The 24942-nt window shown below is 38.8% G+C and overlaps 1 protein-coding gene across 1 annotated transcript in view; it reads right to left on the bottom strand.

The window, feature by feature from the left end:
• Window positions 1-18135, bottom strand: part of NDFIP2 (Nedd4 family interacting protein 2) — a gene marked incomplete at both ends in the record, with an annotated part of 58186 nt that extends 40051 nt beyond the window's left edge. The window contains one exon of the mRNA XM_080690360.1: window positions 17815-18135. Coding sequence (XP_080546486.1) covers window positions 17815-18135 — 321 coding nt within the window. The remainder of the gene's footprint in view (window positions 1-17814) is intronic.
• Window positions 18136-24942: the final 6807 nt, after the last annotated feature.

The raw sequence follows: 24942 nt of genomic DNA, 5'->3' as shown, positions 1-24942 counted from the left end.
TAGCCTAGAATGCCGGAATAAAATGACTGAGAAACTCTCAAATCTTCTGGAAGAGATTTCAGAGAACCAGAATAATTTCTTCCTTAAATTATTGTTAACATTCACCAGTAAAAACCATCTGTGCCTGTTGCTTTCTGTTTTGAAGGTTTATATTTCTTTATCATTATAAATATACTTTTTTCAAGTTACAGTTATCACTCTAATATCACATTCTTAAAGCATCCACCAATATAAAAACATTGTACACTGAAGTTGAAAAAAATTTTCATTACCTGTATTTTCTTGTAAAAATTTATATGCTTGAATTTCATCACTGCATTCATTTTCAAAAGGATCAAAAATGCACAAGACAAAAATATGTTATAAGTGCTGTTAAAGAAACCAGAACAAAAATACTATCCAAAGAAAAGCTGAGTACATGCTTCTTTATGGTACTTCAACTCTAATTGTCAACAAATTTATCATAGCACACAACAAAACATACTCACCCAATAGTTTAGGAGGAAAAAAACACTGTAAAATAAAGTGCAAATTTTTTTTTTCTTTTTCTTTTTGCAGCACTAGAAATGGAACCCAGGGGCATTCTACCTCCAAGGTACACCCCAGCCCAATTTTTTAGTCTTTTTATTTTTTTATTTATTTTTTATTTTTATTTTTATTTTTGGTGGTACTGGGGTTTCTGGAAGCCCTTCTACCTCTGGGCTACACTCCCAGACCTATTTTGTACTTTTTTTTTTTGGAAACAAGGTCTCTTAAGCCAGTGGGGCTGGCTTTGAACCTGTGTGATCCTCCTGTCTCCACCTCGGGGATTACAAACTTGCGCCACCACGCCTGGCGTTAGTCTTTTTATTTTTTAAATGGTATCACTGAGTTGCGAAGGGCCTCGCTAAGTAGCTGAAGCTGTCCACGAACCGCGATCCTCCTGTCTCAGCCTCCCGAATGCTGGGATTACAAGCGTGCGCCACCACCCCCGACTAAATTGTGAACATTTTGAAAGACTAAATTTTGTTTTTTAAAAGAAACCTTTAGCCGGGCGTGGTGGCGCACGCTTGTAATCCCAGCATTCGGGAGGCTGAGACCAGAGGATCCTGGTTCGCTGACAGCCTCAGCTACTTGGCGGGACCCTTCCCAACTCAGTGAGAACCTGTTTCAAAAATGAACAGACTACAAAATAGGGCTGGGGGTGTAGCTTGGAGGTACAATGCCCCTGGGTTCCACCCACAGTACCACAATAAACCGTTAGTTTATATAACTAAGCTGGGCGTGGTGGCACATGCTTGTAATCCCAGCATTTGGGAGGCTGAGACAGGAGGATCACAGTTCACGGACAACCTCAGCTACTTAGTGAGGCCCTTAACAATTCAGTGAGACCCTGTTTCAAAATAAAGAATCAAAAATAGGGCTGGGGGTATAGCTCAGAGGTAGAAGGTCCCTGGGTTCCATCCTTAGTACTGCAAAAAAAAAAAAAAAAAGTTTACATAACTAAAACAACGATGAAGATTTGAATATGGTTCCTTATGTAGTAATCTTTGTGTGTGTAGTACTGGGGTGGAACCCAGAGGCTTTCTGCCTCCAGGCTATACTCCCAGACCTATGTTATACTTTATTTGGAAACAGGGTCTCACTAAGTTGCTCAGAGCCTCACTAAGTAGCTGAGTTTAGCTTCAAACCTGTGTGATCCTCCTGTCTCAGCCTCCCAAGCGCTGGGATTACAAGGGAGCACCACCACCCCCAGCATAGTAATTTTGTTTTTAATGAGGTCAATGAAAAGCACTGGGCATAAATATACCATGGGTCTTCTTTAGAAGGACACAAATACTTCTAAGCCTATTCTCAGTAACACCTTAAACATTTCTAATTCTTTGTGGTAAAACACTCAAATATCTCTCTTGTAGTTATTTTGAGATATATATTAACTATACTCATCCTATATAATAAAACACCAACACTTATTTCTCCTAACTATAATTTTATATCTGTTGACCAATCTCTCCCAACTTCCTCCAAGCCACTATCATACTGCACCAAAACCAATGTCATAGCTTCTTAAATAACAGACACATTTAGAACACCCCCAACTGAAAAGGCTGGCTACAAACTGCTTATAGGATATAAATAAGCATAAAGAAACATCTAAATTTAAAGAAAACTTCTAGGGAGGAGGGGAAACAAAAAATAACAAAATAAAATAAACCTCCTACATGAACGAAGAAAAAAAAGAAATAACAGGGAGTGGGGAAAAGAAAAATCTCAAAAATCTACAGTTGGCTCTAGCTCCAGCATGGTGATGGCTGGCTACAGGTCAACCCTCTCAGTGAAGGGTTTGCTGTTATTTGCAACTATGAACTCAGGACAAATTATAAAAATCCACAACTACCTAGGCATTCTGAACATTAGACAAAATATTCTGGGATGTAGAGGGAAGCTAAAACTCTGAAAAGCAATTTATACCAGATAAATTTCCTTTCTTCCCCTTCCTTTTCTTCTCCTCCTCTTCCTCTGGATCTACTCAGGTGATGCCAAAGTTGTAGAGACAAAGGGTTTTTAGTCTGATGACACCAGAGTAGAAACCCTGTTTTTTCTAGCTAGGGGTAGTGTACAATGGAGCCCAGGTGGGCAAGAAAGTAAAAAGTAAACTATTTACCCTCAAACTATGCAAGCATGGGATTGAACTAGATTAATAAAGACCTAAGGAACTGAGCTAATATTCAAAACACTGCACACAGAGTGTGTGACAATGCTCATACAATCTTAGTCTTAGTCTGTGTTGACTGCTGCTAAAGCAAAAATACTAATATTCTACAAAGGATCAAAGCAAAACATTCAGAAGATCCAATGTATTACTACAAATACTTGAAAATGTAAGTCATCCTCTAGGAAAAAGGCAATCAATAGATGTCAACCCCAAGATGACTCAGGTTAGAGTTAACAAACATGGATATTAAACTCTTAAGTATATTCAAATAGCTATTATACTTATGGCTAGGAAGCAAAACAAAATTACGTTGGAACCAATGAAAAGAAAACTTGGGTAAATAGAAAACATTAAAAAGTTAAATAAAAATTTTAGAATAAAAAAATGTCAAATATTCACTAAAAGATAGGATCAATAGAATAATGAAGACAAGAGTAAAGAATGGATTAAAATTAAATAACTATAATGCACAGAAAAGAAAAAATACTAGAAAATTAACAGCTACAGGGAACTTAAACCTTAAACTGTTAAAAAAAAAAAAAAGAAAATTTGAAACTTGAAGAAAATAAGAGATTAGAACAGAAAATTTGAAGAATAGCCATAATCCCTTAAATTAATAAAAAAATTAATTTGGGTGAGGTCCAGAATAAATCCAAAGAAAACCATGCTTATGAACATCATCAAAGATAAAGAAAAGTTACTAGAGACAGTGTGAGGAAAATAATACATTATATGCTGAGGAACAATGATTCAGACAATTATATAGGTTTCTCATCAGAAATTAGGGCAGTCAGAAAAAAATCATAAAAAATTAAAAAAAACCTTTAAGGGCTGAAAGGGGGGGAAAACTCAAGAATTCTATACTCCAAAAAAATGTATGTGTTTATTTCAAGAATAAAAGCAAAATTAAGCCATTTTCAGGTAAAGGACAGCTATGAGAATTGATTGGCAGCTCATTTGCACTCTAAGAAATGCTAAAAGAAGTTCTTTACACTGAAAAATTTTATAAAAAAAATACCTGTTTCTCTAAGAATGCATAGAGACCTAGGGAATGGTGAGTACATAGATAAAACCTTTCTACTTGGGTTTTCAATGTAATACATATGACAACTACAAAATCAAGATTAGCATGGGGTAGAGAGTAAACAGACCTATGTAGTTATTAAAGTTTTACACTTTATATGAATAATACAATATTAAATGCACATATCTAACTTGTCATTGCTTATTGTAACCTATAAAAAACACAGAAAGCTAAAAAGGCAATCGAAATACTGCAAGGAACTCTAATTTCTTTTTCTTCAAAAACTGAATGTTCTAAAAGACAAAAGAGAGTGAAGAAAAACAATGAATAAGAAGACAGAAAATCCAATGGTAGAAATAAACCAACCTTATCAATAATTGCATTAAATACAAATGCTCCAGTGAGAAGGCAGAAGCTGCTACGGGAAGATGTACTATATGCTCCCAACAAAAGACACTTAAAAGACCAGGTAGGTGGAACGTAAACAGACGAAGATATGCCATGCAAACAAATTGAGAAGGCTGGAATGGCATATTAGTATCAGTTGAAATATACGTGAAAGCAAACTGCTTTACCAGAGATAAAATGAGAGCCTCTAAATAGAGGAATCAAGAAATCAAGATAAATAAAAGGCGATAATTCCACAATCATAGCAGATTCTAACACTTGCTCAGAAATTAGAACACAACAAAAATCTGTAAAAGATGTGGAAGATCAGAACAATACTATGAACCAGCTTGCTGTGACACTAATAGAACTGTATATCCAAAACTGAAGGACACACATCCTTAAGTGCACATAGCATATCACCAAGATGGGAATATTAAGCATTAAAACAAGCCTACAATTTAAAAGAAATGAAGTCATACTGAGTATATTTCACAGAAAAATTAAATTAGGACAAAAAAGACATATGTTTTGAAAAAGAAGAAAAAGATATGGAAGAAAATAGTGAGAATTAGACACATTTATAAATAATGTAATTTTCATACAGCTCATCTTCAAAATAATTCTGAGACAAGTACCTGCAATATCTTTCATTTATAGATGAGAAAACTGTGACACTCAACAACTGGCTCAAAGTCACAATACTTTCAAGTGAGGAATCAAGATTTACACCCAAGAAATGGGACTACAAAGATCAGGATCTGGGTAGAAAAAGCAGATATTTAAAAAGGCAAAGTAAAATTAATAAATCAGCAAGTAGCCGAACATGTGCATATTAAAATAGAAAAATGAATAAATAAAGCAGCTAAAAGAGCTAAGGGGAGAAAAGAAGATTGCCATTTCTCATTATTTGTCCTTTATACTTGAATTTTTTGAACTGTATACATGCTATTTGATTTTTTAGAAATATGACCATTATAGAAAACTTGCCTACAAGCTGAATCCAGCTCCCTGAAACATTACTGAGTTATGAGTTTTGTATAATCATCTGGGTGCTGTTAGGTGACTATCATCCTATCCTCCCAATGTTTGGCATTACCATTAAAAAAAGGAAAGTTAATGACACTGAAATGGAGATTGCTTAGGATCTTTGATGTCAATGTTTACAAGTAATAAAACTTGTCCTACACACTTTGTTGCATAACCTTACTAAGACAGTCTTCTAAAAAAATTAAGAAAACTGAAGAAAATAATTACTGAAGACCTCCCTGCTTCCACATTATCTAGAAACAATTTTCTCCTTTTCATGGGTAGACCAAATAACCTAGCCACAGTCACTATCTTGTAAGCACAAACTAGTAGCCAAAAACAGGATTATGCAAAGACAACAAAATTCAGCTACAAGGTTCATTAGCAACATTCTATAAACAAAGTATATACCTAGCAATGACTACCAAAAATGCCAATACTATGTAATTGCACAATACATTATTACTTTTCCAGCAAAGAACTCTGTAAAACTATATATTATCTTATAATTTTAAAATATGGCCATATCTCCATATGTGTATACTTGGAATAACTAAGAAAAAGCATTCATTTATTCTTCATTAAGTATTTATCTTGTACCTATAACCAAAAGGAGAAATGTAATATACTATTAAAAATATGACAGATCTAAGTCCTACTTCCTACTCAGTCCTACTAAGCAATGTTAAAAGCACAAACAGAATTTGGAAATAAAGAGTGGAAAATGCCAGTGAGCAGAGAAAAGGTAGGGGAAATTTTCCTGAAGAAATTAACATCTAAACATAGATAAAAGGAAAGAAAATTATTTCTTGGAGGGAGAAGGGAGAAAAGGGGGCAATTTTGCCCAAATGCCAGAAGACAAGAAACTATGGTTTGTGGTAGTTGTCAAAAAGGGCAGAGAATAAGAGTATTATAGTTCAAAACATGGCTGAAGTGTATAATGCGATGACCAACTAAGCAGGGAAGAGGTACTGAGCAGGGCTCATGCTGCTCACTAAAGCTTAAAGCTAAAACTGAAAAGTCTCAAGTGCTATTTTAAATCCTTTCCTTTTTTTTGGGGGGGGGGATCACACAAAACGTCACCAGATATAAATGAAAGCTCTTCAGAGGCAGAGAACAAATTCTACAAAACTGTCACAACTAGATTTCTTCATTCTAATGTCCAACAGCCTACACGTCCTAAGACCCCCAATAAGTAAAGAGGTTCACTTCATAACATTAAAAGATTCTTTGACACAATAAACTCTAATTTATTTTCCTATTCTCAAAGTCTCTCCAAACACCACAATTTCTTCATACAATGTTATGGGTAATTCTGGAAAGACATCATAGGCAAACTAAAACACAGCACATTCCGGAACTTTTAAAGCATTAAGCTGTTCATGTTCAAACAAATCTTAAGGGTAAGCAAGTCAAAACCTTGGGGTAATCTGATAGTAAATCTAAACTACTGCAGCATTTCCCAACTTGCATTTGACATGTCTTTAACAAGAATTTTACCCACACCTTAATTCCAGTTAAGTGATCAAACTTTTGAAAGAAACTATAGCAACACTGCCTGAAAACATGGGCATAACCATGATTTACAATAACATGGTTGGCAGACTAGGCTTAATTACAATGATCGTCTCAGTAAATTTACATTTAATAAATGTCAGCAGAACATATTCCAGTTACTTAAGTTCAAGTAAGGACTAAACATATAGAAAACATAAAATTGTAAAATATTATCAATACACATACAATTAGACAATGTTTTAGATGGCACAAAAGATTAATGAGAAAAGAATAAAAAACTTAATCACTAAGTATAAAACAGAGGGGGAGAATCAAAGCAGTACTCACAACATGTTAGTAAATAAAGCTGTATTATAGCTTCATGCATTAGTTACCGAACAACTCTAAGGGACACTTTCAGAGTAAGAAAGGAGAAGGAGGAAATGAAGCAATATATGGTATGCTGGAAGAGAATGCAAAAAATCTATCACTGCATTACAGAATCTAAGACTCAATAGCAATGATAAATCCAAGAAGAAAATAACAAAGGTAAGATCTTCAGCTAGCAAAATTCATTCACTATTCTTATCAAATATTAAGTGGCTATCATATGCCAGATATGGAAAGAAACAGCAGTGAACAAAAGAGACAAAATCTCTGTAAGCTCATGATGCTTACATCCTAAGGGCAGGAAGAGAGGTAGGAGATAAACAGGAAAAACATTTGGAATGTAAGATGGTGGTTAAGTGTTAGAGATAGAAACCTTTTTTTTTTTTTTTTTTTTTTTTTTTGGTGGTACTGGGGTTCCTGGAAGCCCTTCTACCTCCAGGCTACACTCCCAGACCTATTGTATTTATTTATTTTTTTATTTGGAAACAGGGTCTCCTAAGCCAGCGCGCGTGGCTGGCTTCGAACCTGCGCTATCCTCCTGTCTCAGCCTCCTCCCGACCTCAGGGATTACAAGCATGCGCCACCACGCCCAGCTGGGGTAGAAACTTAAATGGGGACTGGGGATAAGGAGTGCTGTGTAAGGGTAAGGAGTATGGTGATTCTACAAAAGTGGTCAACAGTGCTCATGACTTTAACAGACTTGAAAAATTTGTCTTTGCTTTCTCACAGGGAGTTTTATACTACCCATTTATCTCCACCCCAATCCTAGTCACAGCCTAAGTGGTTATCTGACCACCAGGTATAAATGAAGGATGCAAAACAATCTCACCACATTCCTAAGGCTTTAGAGACTAGGCTAAATAAAAAAAACTAATTTCTCAAGAGAATCCTTCAATAGGCCTATATACGACCTACAAAAGGGACATTCCTATATTGTCTACACTGGAGTAGGCAAACTGCAGCCAGCAAGCCAAATCCATCCCATCATTTGTTTTTGCGAAGTTTATCGAAACACAGTCACATTCATTTATTTTCATCTTTGATGTGGATACTATTGTACTACAATGGGAGATCTGAGTGGTGTGACAGAAAGCGTAAGGTCTGTGAAGCCTAATTTAATATATGACTCTTCAAAGAACATCATCACTACTACCATCGCCATTTCCTCAGTAAGACTGCAACAGGATGCAGAGAAATGTCACTCTGAACTTTTAGTCCCAGGCCGTAAGAAGAATGGCAACTTCCTCTTCCTTCTATGTTGTCAGAAGCCCAGGCCACACTGACAGGGTATGTGAAGAGGACTCATAAAGACAGCACACAGAGAAGTGAGATACTGATATCAATGCTCAGAATCAAATGCCAGAGAAGTAAGTGAGCCATCATGGAAGTTCCAACCTCATCAAGCCCCAAAATAGATGTGACCACAGCTAACATCACATGGAGCAACAGAGCCACTTTGCTGATCACACTCAAGCCATGGATGATATATATACTTATGTGTATATACACATATATATGTATATGTACATATAAATGTATGTGTATATATGTATGTATATATAGATATATAGATATATTTTTAAAGTGGTGCTGGGATTGAACCCAGGGCCTCAGACATGCCAGGCAATCACTATTATCACTAAGCTACATACCCTACCCCACCTCACAGAATCTTGAAAGGTAATGCTCTTTGTGTTTAGAGTTGCTTGTTATAGACAGCACTGTAAAATTAATACACCAAAGTCTGAATATCAGCTTCCTCAAAGGGCCTAATATTTAACTTCTGTGTCACATATTTCTCATTTGCAAAATAAGGATAATACATTTTCTACTTCACAGAGGTATTCCAAGAATTAGATGAGTTAGTATGTGTAAAGTACTAGCACAGTTCTTAGCACATTTTTTATATAATGCAAGTAATTACTGCTCAACTGCTATTCTATTTCTTATAGTTTTTTGCTTATTCTATCAATCTGCTTTTTTTCTTCCTACTGCCCAATTATCGGAAATTAATGCTTACTTATTTATAATTTCCTGAAAATTATAAAATACCTATTTATCTGCCTCCCCTCCACCAAAGTAAGAGCCAATAAACAGGAATTTAACTGTACTAGCACCTAAAATAAAGACTGACAGGTAAAAATATTTTCTAAATTATATTTTTAATAAATGGGTGAGTTATAGGATCTTTGTTTCATAATCAATATTGATGTCTAAAGACTGCTCCCATCCCTTAAGCATAAATCTGAAAAGGGGCACTTAAAACATAAAATAAGCCTAAATACTACCTGTATTATACCATTTTCAGAATAGTATAGAAGGTAGCAAGACACATAAACACATAATTCAGCATAACAAGTCCTCTAATACTGTGATTCTCAACTTTTCCTTGATAAAAATTAATAGATACAAAAAACTCTGCCTCCTTTTTCTAATTATATAAAGATTCAAAGGAGTTTTTACACTTAGGAACAAGATTTTATGAGGGAAGCAAACCAGGACTTTAGATAAAAAAACACAAAGTCAGAGAAGGAGAAAATACACTATAAATGAACAATTAAGGATAAATAGATTCTGCTAGGCTCCAACAATCAGTGCATAAATATTAAGAGGACAGGTGCAAGCTTGTAATCCCAGTATTTAGGAGCCTGAGACAAGAGGATTGTTGGTTCGCAGCCAGCCTCAACAACTTAGTGAGATCCTGTTTTAAAATAAAAAATAAAAAACAGGGCTGAGGGTATAGCTCAGAGGTAGAATGCCCTGGGTTAATTTTTTAATTAAAAAAATTAGGGGAACAATTATTTAAATATGACACAGTACAGGTATGGAAGGCCCACTCAAGGAAGCTATATGCTACGCAATAGGAACTTTTAACTTCAAAAATGCAATAAGCCTGCCAGAATGGATAAAATTAAAAAGAACTGACAACACCAAAATAAAAAATTTTAGTAAAGTTGTAAAGAAATCAAAACTTTCATTTATTGTTGATAGAAATATAAACTACAACTAGAAAAGTGGTCATTTCTTTTTTTCTTTTTTGTGGTACTGGAAATGGAACCCAGGGACATTCTACTTCCAAGCTACACCCCTAGCCCTATTTTTTATTCTTTATTTTGAAACAGGATCTCACTGAGTTGCAAAGAGCCTCACTAAGTAGCTGAGGCTAGCCCTGAACTGCAAATCCTCTTGTCTCAGCCTCCCAAAGGCTGGGATTATAAGCATGTGCCACCATGCAGGGCTTGGTAGTTTCTTATATAATTAAATATACACCTATCCTATTATCCAGTAATTGTATCCAAGAGAAATAAAAACATATGTCCACAAAAAGATGTGCATAAAAATATTCATAACATCTTTAATTCTAATAGTTCCAAACTGGAAATAACCCAAATAACTATTAATAGAGTAATAAACAAATTGCATTATATTCATATATAGTCAAGCAATGAAAAATTATTCAATAATAAAAAGAGATGAGTTATTGATACACAGCTCAACCCAAAAACTTCATGCTGAGTGAAAGAAGTTTTGTAGACTACATACTATATGACTCTAGAATTGACAAAACTAATTTGAAGTGAAAAAAAATCAGAAGTCCCCTGGGGAGGAGGGTAGGAATTGCTGGGTAAAGGTCATAGGGGAACTTTTTAGGGTAATAGTAATATTCAGTATCAGGTACGTAACCGTTTCCTTTAAAGAGCAATGGTATAGACTGAATGATTATGTCTCCTCAAAATTCATATGTTGAAGCACTAACCCTCAAAGTGACTATTTGGAGATGAGGCCTTTAGGGAGGTGAGCAGGTTTATACGAGCTCATGATGGGACTGTCTTTATAAGAAGACAAGCGATCAGAACTTTCTCTTTCCACCAAATGAAGACACAAGAAGAAAGTTTGACTATCAACAAGCCAGAAGGAGAGCTCTTATTGGAGAAACAAATCAGCCAGCCCCTTGATACTGAATTTCCAAGCCTCCAAAGATGTGAGAAATAAATTCCTGTTGTTTAAACCACTCACCTATGGTACTTTGTTATGACAGTCCAAATCAACGAAGACAAAGTATTTCAGGTTTTTTGGTTCTGCCTCAAATACTCAATTCTGCCATTGTAAATCAACTGGCTGTATTCCAATAAAACTTTATTTGCAAAAACAAGAATTAGACTGTAGTTTGTTGATCCCTGGTCTATATTTCCAAAGTAGACTGGGGACGCACAGGTATTTGCATTCATCAAAGATTATCCAAGAGGCCATGGAAGCTTTGTATATTTTACCCATAAAAAAGAATTATGAACAATATTAAACTCCAGGTTTAATAATAACCATGTGATTTGAAGGGAAGTACACTAATATCTGAACTTTTTTTTTTGGTGGTATTGGGGCTTGAACCCAGGGACACTGTGTCTCTGACACACATTCTCAGCCCTTTTGACTTTTTGTTTTGAAATGGGGTCTTGCTAGGTGGCTGTGTCTTCCTAAGTTGCTGAGACTGTCCTTGAACCTGCAATCCTCCAGTCTCAGCCTCCCAAGTACTGGAATTACAGGTATCACCGCAAACAGCTTACTTTTAAAATATCAAAAAATAAAAGACAGTGACAGAGATACAAAAACACAAATATAATAAACTATGAACAACTGTAAACCCTAAAATCTGTGTATGGTATAAAGAAACAACTTCACAATTCTTTCAACTTTTCTATTTATTTGAAGTTTTAATAAATATTATTAAATGTGGGGAGGAGATCCAATAAGAGGCCAGTGAAGGGTTTTGAGCAAAACAAAGAAAACTAAATTTAGTCTACAAATGTGACTCATGCAATGTAAACAATGCAATACATTGTACTACATCTGACCAAATGGCCAGATGCTAGAAAATAGTAAGTAGTTATTTCATGGCATGGAAAGCATCAACATTTAAGGAATATACAGTAAGTACAAAAGATCATTAGGAAAAGAAAAGTCAGAGCCATCAAGAGAAGTAGAACCAGGCGTGGTGGCGCACAACTGTAATCCCAGCATTTAGGAGGCTGAGACAGGAGGATCAACATTTCAGGACAGCCTCCGCTACTTAGTGAGGCCCTCTGCAACTAAGTGAGATTCTGTTTGAAAATAAAGAATAAAAAAAATAGAGCTAAGGGTGTAGCTCGGAGGTATAGGGAGGGAGGGAAGGAGAGAGGGAGAAAGTAGAAATGAGTTGGGAAGAAATTTCAAGGAAAAAGTTCACAGTGTCAATATAATAGAGAACTCAAGACAAGAATTGAAAGATTATGCAACACAGTCAAGGTTGCTTATGTAAAAGAAGTGTGGTAAGAATCTAAGCTGGATATGTATATTAGTAAATTCTAAAAAACTAAAAGGAGATCAAAAGCATCAGGCTGGTCAAGAAAATACGGTGATAATCAGAAAGCAATGTAAAGTAGAAGACTGTACTACTTCTTTAAAATAGAAAAAGAAAGCAAGTGACTGCACCTAAAAATCACCATACGTTATTTTACAGAGAGCATGTCTTAGAGGTGAGACAGTATGCCACAGGCCTGACAGTCTCCACACGTTCTTGCTGAGTGTGTCATCTGCTGGGTTTTCCGTTTCCTGATATTGAACTGTTTCTTGTAAAAAGCTCTGAAGGCAACAAAAGAGATCAAGGCAACCACAGCATGTAACTGGCCTCCCAAAGAGTGGTGACCTAGCCCTTCTGCTGTTTGCTATGTCTGTAGCTTTTTAAAGTGTTGAACCTGGTGAGTTCCTCAACTGTGAAGCACACCCACTGCTTGTGTCCATCTGAATACCCAATACCCTCCTGGGACTTGGTAACAAGGAAAACCTACTCAAATATGCTAATTGGTGTGCCATGAGTAGTGGTATTGTGTCTGACTTGGGAGTGCCCTGCTTTCTGCCAGCAACCATGAAATATTAACAGATATTAGCTTGTAAATGGGGCACTTGCTTATTATGTACCAATCTCTGTATGTTTAACATACATTACAGTATTTATTTACTTTTAATAATCGTAATGAGGTGGTATTAATAGGAGGAAACTATTCAAGATATGAAACAACTAAGGCATCATCCCCAAAATTCATACAACACAACTTAAACATAAGCCTAGATGACTTTTAAAACCTGTTTTTGTAGTACTAGGGATGAAACCCAGGATCTCATTGCATGCTACCCAAGTGCTCTACCACTGCGTTACACCCCAGCCCTCAAACCTATTTAACCATTAATTATAAAGCCTCCTTCATAGTTTATCTAGGCCAACTTTAATTTTCTACAAACAAGAGTAAAGTACTCTACACAGTAAAAATACTTTGTTTCATAGAACACTAACATTTTTTAAATGTTAATGTAATCTTAAATTTAAAAAAATTAGAATCTATGGTCAAAAATTAGAAAGAGCTAGGGTAAACAAATCCAAATCATTTTCTTTACTACAGAATTGACCATAGCTCTCTCTCTCTGTGTGTGTGTGTGTGTGTGTGTTGGTTTGGTTTTCTTTTTGTGATGCTGGGTATTGAACCCAGGGGCATTCTACCTCTGAGCTTCACCCCCAGCCCTATTTTATTTTTTTATTTGGAAACAAGAGTCTTGCTAAGTTGGTGAAAGCCTCACAAAGTTGCTGATGCTAGCTTCAAACCTGTGATCCTCCTGTCTCAGCTTCTGAAGTACTGGAATTACAGGCATGAGCCATCATGCTTCTCGTTTTAATATGCTAGTATATGTTATAAGTCATCTAAGAATACCTATTATCGTCAGTCTGGAATACAGTTTGGGAAAATACTGCTACAACGAACACTGCCAATTTAACTTGTGCACACAATACCTTTTAAATCTTAGTAGTCAGCTTGGTGCAGGTACATGAGCCTTTAAAATACAGAACATCAAAGTTAGAATGTGGCCTAACAGCTGCAAGCCAAGTTAACCACTTAATAGGCTGGCAAGATTGCTCTTTTCCTATCAAACAAACCTAAATTTGCCATTACACAATGGAACTACCTATCGTGCCTGATTTTTTTATTAGAAAATTAATAATCAAGACTTTTTATAGTTCTATCTTGTTATCCAAATCTGAATCCAAATTTGGATCCTTTTAACAATGGAAGGAAAAGAGATCATAGAAAAAGCAGATAAAGTTTAGTTCCAGACAAAGTTTATCCACTGGTTAATGATAAAAAATGATTCTGATGATCCTGGGCATCATTGCTAACTCGCCAGTATATGCAGCTGTATTTTAACTCTTCCCCAATCCCGGTGCCCAGTACTGGGGACTGAACCCACAGGTATTCTATCTCTGATACATATACCCCTGTTCCTTTCATTTTTTATTTTCAAATACAGTCTCACTAAGTTGCTATAAGTTCCACTAAATTGCTGAGGCTGGCTAGATTCCTATTTTAACCTTCCACATATGGAGATTACAGGCACGTACCACTACACTTGACGTAAATTCTAACTCTTTAAATATGTAATAAATTAATATGGGATAACACTTCACCCCGAAATATATTTACCTATCTCCTGATTTAGTCATCTCTTAACAATCAATGACCAAAGCTGTTTATTGTGCAAGTTCATCAATCATTCCAGAGTTCACCCCCCCCAAAAAAAGAAGCTGAGCTGAAGTGGCCACAAAATACTTGTGTTCATTAATAAACCAGAGTTACAGATTGATATCTAGCTACAAAGTCTACTAATAACTTATATGTAAGCCACTTGCAGTGGTACATGTCTGTAATTCCAGTTTTGGGAGGCTGAGACAAGAAGATTGCAGGTTCAAGGTCAGCCTCAGTAATTTAGCAAGACATTTCAAAATAAAAAATTAAAAGGGCTGGTGAGGGGGATGGCTCCAGGATACAATGTCTCTGAGTTCAGTCTTGAGTACCCAAAAAAAAAAAAAACCAAAAACCAAAAACGTAAATTCAGATACTTGTGGCATATAGCTTATTATATTATTATTGTTATTTGGGCCATTCTCAACAAAACAAAGAGTTATTCTGGACATTTGAAATTACTATGTAATTACACAGTAACAGGAATTAAAATCCAACTTTAAAATGCGCTAAAATTCTCTAATACTTTGCCTGACATAGGAAACAAACTGATATCCTACCTAAAGAAAGAAGTATCTTTAGAATGATATATATATATATATATTTTGGGGGGGTGGTACTGGGGTTCCTGGAAACCCTTCTACCTCTGGGCTACACTCCCAGACCTATTTTTATTCATTTAAAAAAAAATTTGGAAACAGGGTCTCTTAAGCCAGTGCAGCTGACTTCGAACCTGCGCAATAATCCTCCTTTCTCTGCCTCCCAAGCACAGGGATTACGAGTGTGCACCAACACGCCCGACTGGAATGATTTTTGCCCTTAGCTCTCAAAGAATACTTCCACCTATTCAAAGTCTACATATGACCCAACTTCAGTCTGAAAAACAGGCAATAAAAATGATATTATAAGCCGGGTGTGGTGGCAAACACTTTTAATCCCAGCATTTGGGAGGCTGAAACCGGAGGATGGTGGTTCACAGGCAGCCTCAGCTACTTAGTGAGGCACTCAGTAACTTAGACCCTGTTTCAAAATAAAATAAAAAATAGGGCAGAATGCCTGTGGGCTCAAAAAAAAAAAAAAAAAAGATATTATAAACTGCGTACAGGAGGCTGAGGCAGAAAGGCCACACACAAGTCTGAGGTTAGCCTGGGCAACTTAGCAAAACATTACCTCAAAATTTTTAAATGAAAATAAAAAGGGCCAAGGATGTCAATCTGTGGTAAATTGCTCCTGGATTCAGTCCCCAATACTAGGGGGGAGAGAGGGGATGATATTGTCCACTTATTTTGAAGAGTTATAGATAATATCTTAAGACTGAAAGAACAAATTTCAACATTTTGGTAGCAGGAATTTTGAGAATGTTAAGTCTCAACTATTGAAAGCAAGTATGTGTGACAATATGATAAATTATTTAAAATGCAGCTACAAACATTTTTAGTGACTTGTTCATGAGAACACATTTGATTCCAATAAGTAAATGCACCCAAAGAGAAAGAATTCAAATTAGCTCATTAAAGAAATAAACAGGAACAGGAAAAATTAGAAAAATGAAACGAGTACCACTGCTCATATAATTTAATATCTGTTTTATTTTTGCTAATGTTTACAAAACTTAAGTAGGCCTTTAAATGTAGTAAAACAACCAAAAGTGTATACCTTTACAAGTTGAAAAATGCCTTTCTATACCAGCAACAGTATTTCTCAAGGGATTCTGAAAATACTGATAAATTTCAGAAATTTTATAATATGAATCATTTGGAGGTTTTACAAGATATAAACCAGGTGAAAGTAGAAGCATGATGAGCTCTTATAGAAAAACAAAAATGACATACATAGAAACCTCATCTTTTAGTATCTTTCATGTGTCAAAATGCACTTACTAATAGAAATTCTTAGTTCACAACACATAGGAAAACAGATTTTAAAGATGAAATGTATCTACATTTGTAAAATCTTATAAACTGCGCCATCAGCAATATGTATTATGCCTTTCTCCTCTCAGTAAATAAGCTTAACTAAATCATCATTTCAAAGTTTATGGCTAGCAGGGCATGGTGGCACACACTTGTAATCCCCGCGCTTGGGAGTCTGAGACAAGGAGGATCGCGCAGGTTCGAAGCCAGCCTCAGCTACTTAGTGAGGCTTTCAGCAACTTGGTGAGACCCTGTTTCAAAATAAAATATAAAATAGGGCTGGGAGTATAGCCCGGAGGTAGAAAGCCTCTGGGTTCCACCCTCAGTACCACACATACACACACACAAAAAAAGTTTATAAAACAGAACCATCAACTATTGCTGAGTCCATTTTTAAGTAAGATTTAAAATCGAAATCTCCAATGACACCACCAGAATCAAATACACAAAAGGAAAAAAAATAGAGTAGAAAAATTAACAAAGAAAACACTAAGTAACACATTTCACTAATATAAACATATAATCGCATATAACATATATATAACATATAACATATGGTTAAGCTGGAAAACCTTGTATTACATGAAAACTAATTTTTCGAACAAGAGAATTTTTTTCAAATTAAATCTGCTTCTGGGGTGTATTCATTCGAGTCACCCCTCCATGCCAGTCTGGTATGGAGCTGTACCTATCCTCTGTATTTCTATCTTTTAATAAACTTCTTTAAATTTTCAGCAAAATAAATAAATAAAATCTGCTTCTGTTCCCCACTCTCCCCCTCAAAGATGTAAAGGTAGAAGAAAATAATAATACAATCACTTTTAATACTAACATAATGGGAAAAGGACAAAATGCCAAGGTGAACCGGAGCAGTGGCAGGATCGGCACAACAGCTCTTCCCTGGAGTTGCACCATCCCCGGGCCACAGTTCCGCCGGGTCCTCATCCCACCCCGGGTGCACCTCACACCTCCCCCCAGCCGCCGGGTTTGTGACGGCAACCACCTCCCGGACAGGTAGGTGAACTCGGCCCGGTTTCCAGGGAGAAAATCGACTGGAATGTCCCAGGCGTGATCGAGTCGGGTAATTAAGAGGATGAGAAAAGTGAGAAATAAGACAAGTAAGTGTTAAGGTATCTGAAGGGAGGCCGTCTCTTGGGGGACACGGGGCGCGGGCGGGGGGGACGAGGAGGAAACCTGGGGCGGGAGGGGAGGCACTGGAGAGTCTCACCGAGACCCCAGCAGAGGGGCGTGAGGGAAGGAGCCCGGCCGGCGGGGCCGCGGTCATCCTAAGCAGCCGGAAGGGCGCGGGGCGGCCGCCCGAGGCCGGGAACTCACCACCTGGTAGCGGCCAGTCCCCAGCTGGTGGTGATCCATCCTGCCCGGCCCGGGACCCGGCTTCGGAGCGGGCACGTCCCCTGGGCGCTCAGCTCCCTCGGCCTCCCGGGTCGGCGACGTCGCTGCCGCAGCGCCCCTTCCGCCTGGCGTTCTGCCGCCGCGCTGGCCCGGCGCGGCCGCCTCACTTCCTGTCGCTCCCGCAGCCTGCGCGGAGACCTCGGCGTCGCGCGCGGCTCGCTGGGGAGGCGCCGGGGCGCCGCGCGCGCTTCTGCGCATGCTCCGCGGGCCCGCGCATGCTCGCTGGCTCTTCCCGCCGCCCATCCGCGCCGGGGCTCGGCCGGAGCGCTGCGGACTGGGAGGAGACAGAGACTAAGGCGAGTCCCTGCGTGGGAGAGCGGTCCAGGCAGTCAGCTGGCGGCGAGTGGGCGGGGACAAAGGGTGCGGAAAAAAACAGTCTGTGTCGTTGGTTGTTTCCCCCCCCTGGGTGTGCTGGTTTCCCGCAGGAACCAGCGAGTTGACCATCACCTGGCACCAAAAGGGAGGTCGGGGAAAGAAGGGTCGCATTCCTTGAACACCTGAGGACAGGTCGCCCATTTACCCAACACTTCCTCTAAATACTCAGGCAGCCTAGGAGATCCAGCTCCCATCTCCGGGACATTCCTAAGATGCTCATTCAAAAGCATCTTAGTTGAGGTTAAGGGATTTTTTTTTTTAAAAAAAGAGATTCTTTATAAAGCAGCATTAGGCTTGCAGCAGAATTAGGATGGTAGAGGGGTATCACATATGCTCCCCTGGTCCCACACGTGCATACCCCACCCAGAGCCCTGCCTATTGATATAGGATAGAAGAAATAAGTAGGTAGAAAGGAGACAGACAGGAAGGAAAAGTAAAAATATAACTTTAATATAAGAATATAATATAAGAATAAAATATAGAGAGCATATAGAATATAAGAATATAATATAAGAGGCTGAAGTGCTTCAGCCTCTAGTCCACAAACCAGTTCACTTTCCCAGGCCTGACTCTACCATAAATTCTTGGGAAACCTGTAGATCCTAGAGTTAACAATATTTCTGAGAAAACCTATAATTTAGGATATCCCAGCTTATCCGTCAATCAACTAATGAGGACCCCAATCAACCCAAGATCATCCACCCTAAGGTTGACCAGACCACCTGCCCACCATAAACCGCCTTGGGACTACCGGACTTAGCTCATCCTAGTATACCGTCTCTAGCCCACCCCTCATGAAAGTCCCCTATAAGAAGAGAACCCTGAACTCCCTAAAATGCCTTCCTCATCTTGAGGGGCCCACATTCTCTCTTGAATGTGTATTTCCTCCCTTTTTCCCCAAATAAACCTCTGTCTATGTCTCTAACTGGCACGTGCTGAAATTCTTTTCCATCATGTTTAGCCAAGGACCCTGCAGACCCTGAGTTCCTGAGCTGAAGACTCACCCCAACAGTATCAGCTTCCCCACTCACTTAACTGGGGCTGTTGTTAAGCTGATGAACCTGCATTGTCATACCCTTATCACCTCAAATCCATAGTGTGTGTTAGGTTCACTGTGTAAGAGTTGTACACACATGTAAAGAGACATGGGGACAAAACAGGGTAGTCATGATTAAGAGTCCAGACTCATGGCCCACTTTCACAGGGATTAAAGGTCCAGATTTAAAGTTCACTATCATGTACTTTGATTCCAGGCCTGTTTCTCTAACAGGTAGTAGAAGGGTATGATGGGGCAGCAAAAAGCACCTTTGAAACTGGGCGTGGTGGCACAAGTTTGTAATCCCAGTGAGGAGATAGAAAGGAAATAGGCAGATAGGGAAAAGGCCTTGGTAGAAAAAAGTTAATTTCCTGAGTTTCCTAAGGGGGACAAATGCCTGAAACTCCAAAGGCTCAGAGATAAGAAGGCCAGAGCTTCACAAAGCCATCTGTTTACTAATCAAAAACCCAGGAGCCAGCACAGAGCAAGTCGGACACTCCTACTGAATGAAAGGAGACCCTTCAAAGTTCTTGCAAATACCCTATGCAAATTCTCCTTGGAATCCCAAAAGTCACCCTAACCAAAAACGGACTTACAAGCGGTCAGGCCTTGGCCAGTCGGATGGCAAAGGGGGGACTTTCCCACTCAGGACCCCCTCCCCTTTTGGGGAGCTGTTCTCTCTCGCAGGTCCTGTTGGCCCTGAGAGAAGGCAGAGTGCATCTGAGGGCACGTGGCTCAGGCGACTCTCGAGTAGTGACCTGAAGGCCTCTGCTGGACATCATGGCTGGCCAGGCCCCTAGGGGTGACCTGTACCTCTTTTCTGGCAGATCCCGTGGATTCTGGGAGAAAGTAGTTTGCAACTGAATGGGCACTTGGCTCAGGCGACACCTCAATTCGGCTTGGGCTACTCTCAAGTATTGTCCTGAAGGCAGCTGCTGGACCCAGAGTTCCAGCCCCTTTGGGGGTGTTCAGCCACCCTTGCCCCATTCCCTGCTGCTTCCAATAAACCTTTTACTCCCCTTCCTGAGGTCTGTGGGTGTCATTCTTCACTCACCATAGAGAGACAAGAACTCGCCGGGTTTTCTCTCAAGAAACCCCCGTTTCACCAGTACTTTGGAGGCTGAGACAAGAGGATCCGGTTTGTGGCCAGCCTTAGCTACTTAATGAGGCCCTCTATAACTTAGTGAGACCCTGTTTCAAGATAAAGAATAAAAAATAGGGCTGGGGTGTAGCTCAGAATTAGAATATCCCTGGTTCAATTCCCAGCACCACAAAAAAAAAAAAAAAAAAAACCTCTGAACCCAAAGACCTGCTTTTTGAACCTTGAAAAACTATGATCCCATAAGTGGCCTAACCCTAGTAAAACCCTTTCACTCTAAATGAAATGATCTTAGAGTGGAGCCCACAAAGGAGAAAAGAGGGGTGTATGGAGCTCCACTCACTTTATTTCCCTCATGAATTTGCAGAGGAGATTTATGGAAAGAAAGGCACTATATGAGCCTGACAAGCTGGTTAAAATAGCAAGAAGCAAAAAAGATGGAACTCCTTGAAAGACCATCATGTAATATGTTTAAATCAAGCCGGGCATGTGGCTCATGCTTGTAATCCCAGCAGTTGGTAGGCTGAGACAGGAGGATCACCGGCTGAGGACAGCCTTAGCTACTTAGGCCCTTTGCAACTCAGCGAGACCCTGTTTCAAAATAAAGAATTTTAAAAAATAGGGCTGGGGCTCACTCCAAATTCCCCTGAGTTCCACCCCCAGTACCACAAAAAAAAAAAAAAAAAAAAAAGAGTTTAAGCCAGCAGACTGGGTTGGTACATGCCTGTAATCCCAGTATGTGGACGGCTGAGACAAGGATCACAGGTTCACAGCCAGCCTCAGCAAGCTCTTGAGGCCCTCTGCAACTTAGTGAGACCCTGTTTCAAAATAATAATAATAATAGTAAATAAAATTAGGGGTGTATAACTCAGAGGTAGAATGCCTCTGGGTTCTGTCCTCAGTACCACAAAAAAAACCACTAAATTTTCCTGTTAGTTTTTTCCCAAAATATATTCATCAGCTCTCTTATTCTGCCATCTTGACCTGCCCCATAGTCAAGAGCATTACTAGACTAACAATAATAAAAATCAATGATATCATATTTAAATTTGCTTTCTTCTGAGCTAATGTAATTTGTTTTCAATTATAAAGCAATAAACATATGCTATTTTATTGGTATTATTGGTATCCATACTCACCCTCACAATATCACCCCAAGGAAATTGCCTTTGAGTAATTAACAGCCAGTGTTAGCAAAATAAAATTACATTACTACATCATTATTGGTTGATAAAGTCAATCTACAATTGAATTTTCTATGTGCCTATGTTTTCATTTTCATTAATCATTTTTATGTTCATTTGTTTCTCTTCTGAGAGAAGAAACCTTTTTTTTTTACTTCCATTATAGCACTGAGAACATAACATTGAAAACAAGAGCTCTGCCATACTGAGTTCTGTAAGAGTAAGAGATTCTTTTAACTTTACCCTCATCCCTCATGAGAGGGTAAATGTTCAAAATTCTTTGACCATCTTGCTAATCTAGCAGGGCAAGTGACAAAATTCAACAGAAAATCTTTTTACCTCTAGGCTACATCCCCAGCTCCTTTTTATTTTGAAACAGGGTCTCCCTAAGTTGCTGAGGGCCTTGCTCAGTTGCTGTTCCTTCTGTCTCAGCTTCCCACATACTGGGATTACAGGCGTGCACCACCAAGCCTGGCTAGAAAAACATTTTAATGAGGAGGAGGAGTAAAACAGAGAGGAGACAGAGCTCTACAAGACAATCCAACTATTGGGCTCTTCTTACCCCAGGGACTATGCATGTGTTACTGATCCTCACCACAACTCCATGATGTAAGCATGATTGTAGTCCTTGTTTTTATTTATTTATTAATTTAATTTGTGGTACTGGGGATGGAACCCAGGGGCTTTTCTACCTCCAGGCTATACTCCCAGACCTATTTCATACTTTATTTGGAAAGAGCGTCTCACTAAGTTGCTGAGAGACTCACTTAGCTGCTGAGGCTGGCTTTGAACCTGTGCGATCCTCCTGTCTCAGCCTCCCAAGCGTGGGGATTACAAGTGTGCGCCACCACGCCCATTGTTAACAAATGAAAAACCTCAGGCACAGAGATGTTCAAGAATATATGATGATAGACACCAGAGCCTCCATGATAGTAAACACTATGTTATAATCCACAAAAAAGAAATGGGGCCTTGTTTCTTTCCCCTTCCTGGTTACCACTACTCTGAAACTTGTGCAGGAAACATAGAAAGACAGTGATGCATCACAATGACACCTCTTCTATTTATAAAATAATGTTTGTTCCCATTGTCCCCAAAAGAGCTGTTCTGAGCACCACTTCAACTAAGCCAGGGTGACATATAATGGGCCATCACCAGCAGAGGCACTGACTTGTCCTCCTGGGAGCAACTTCTTTGGGATGAAATGGAGGTGACAATATTATTTGCCACTTTAGAGGTCTGAAACAATATCCAATAATATTTTCAACCCTTGATCATTATGAGTGATGTCTCCAGGTACGGAAGAAACGGATGGTGGTACACCATTATAAGCGACCTCAAGTAGAATTGTAGAATTTTAGTGCACTTGACTAACATCTCTTTGTTCTGGTTTTTATTACTTGTTCTCTAAACACAATCACCCAAAATTTACTAACGGTCTCTGTAGTCCTGAAGAAGATAAGCGTGTCTAGATTTCCTTTCAAGATAACTCATTCTTCCCGGTTTAAAGGAACTTGAATAGGTAGCATCTTCCAGCTGTTAGCTTTGCCAGAGTCTCAGGTGATGCTATTTGCAGGATGGCCCCTGGCCACTGATTGAGCAAGCCAGTGGTACAAGGCGACAGATGTTTTTGCCTGCACCAGACTTCTTTAAGGGGCAGACTTTGCTTCAGATCCTTCTGTTGAGCTGGCAGAGACTTTGTCAAATCTGCATCACAAAGTAGCAGCTCTCCCCACTCAATCCTTTTTTCCTTTCACACTTGTTACTCAAGTGAATCTCTCTTGCATTTTTAATTTTATATCAGCATCTGCTTCCTGGAAAGCACAACCTAGACTAAAATACCAAGATAAGAAACAAGCCATGTGTGGTGCCATATACCTGTAATCTAATACTGGGAGTTTGAGATAAGTCATCTCAATTCTTAGGAGGCTGAGACAAGAGGATCATAGGTTTGAGGCCAGCCTCAGCAACTTAGACCCTGTTTCAAAATTTAAAAAAAAAAAAAATTAAGGCTGGGAGTATAGCTCAGAGAAGAATACTCTAAACCACAAAATAATAAAGTGATACAGCATTATTAATATTCTCAAAATTGTGTTACATAACTACGACTGTCATTTTTATGTGGTTGACATTTCATGTCAACCTCATTGCCTGCATTTCTTCGTGTGGGTGTAATGTATCTACCGTCTTCTTCCCACATTGATGCTGTTTTGCAGAGTGATGCTATCAGGTCAAAGGGACTTCTTTGAGATATAACATCTGAGAACCACTCCTACCTTCCCAGAAGCAGAGCCACTCCCTCCAGATGTAAACTAACTTCTTGTCACTCACCATCCTCTAATCTTTACTTCTGACCAGGGATGTTGGGATACATACACATACCACCAAGATTTTTCTGTTGAGATTCCATCAGAATAGAATATGACGTTGCCTACGAAAGGACATCCACACAGGCCTAAATCACAGCTAGGCAAGTACTCCATATTTTCCTTTACTTCCTCAGTGGTTTTTAGTTTATTACTTCTACAATATAGATCATACAACATAGAACTACTCCAAGTGGCTTCTGTGTAGGCATGGTGGCACATGCTTGTAAGCCCAGTAGTTGGGGGGCTGAAGCAGGAAGATCACAGGTTCAAGACCAAGCTCAGCAATTTAGTAAGACCCTGTTTCAAAATTAAAAAGTCAGCCGGGCGTGGTGGCGCACGTTTGTCATCCCAGCATTCGGGAGGCTGTGACCGGAGGATCGCGGTTCACAGACAGCCTCAGATACTTAGTGAGGCCTCTGCAACTCAGTGAAAGCTGGTTTCAAAATAAAGAATAAAAAATAGGGCAGGGACTGTAGCTCGGAGGTCAAATGCCCCTGGGTTCTATCCCCATACCCAAAAATAAATAAATAAATAAAAAGTCTAGTGATACCTCAGAGGTAGAATGCCCCTAGGTTCAATCCCCAGTACAAAAAAAAAAAAAAAAGCTTCTAATGGTTAGTGTGACCATAGATCCATAGATCTTATTTTTTGGGGGGTGTATTGTGGAGAAGGTACTAGGAATTGAACCCAGAGATATTCTACTTCCAAGCTATACCCTAAGCCTTATTTTATTTTTAATTTAAAAGAGGGTCTTTTTATTTTTATTTTAATCTATTTTATTTTATTTGTGGTACTGGGGATTAAACTTTACTTCCAAGCTCTAAGCCTGTATTTTATGCTTTATTTTAAAACAGGTTCTCACTAAGTTGCAGAGGGCCTCAATAAGTAGCTGAGGCTGGTGGCAAACCCGGATCCTCCGGTCTCAGTGTCCCATGTACTGGGATTACAAGTGTGCACCTCCACACCCAGCTAAATAAGCATATCACC

Source organism: Muscardinus avellanarius (genome assembly GCF_963383645.1).
Source record: "Muscardinus avellanarius genome assembly, chromosome: 2".
Lineage (NCBI taxonomy): Eukaryota > Metazoa > Chordata > Mammalia > Rodentia > Gliridae > Muscardinus > Muscardinus avellanarius.
The sequence above is the reverse complement of the archived record's forward strand: the minus strand, read 5'-3'. Positions and strand labels throughout refer to the sequence as shown.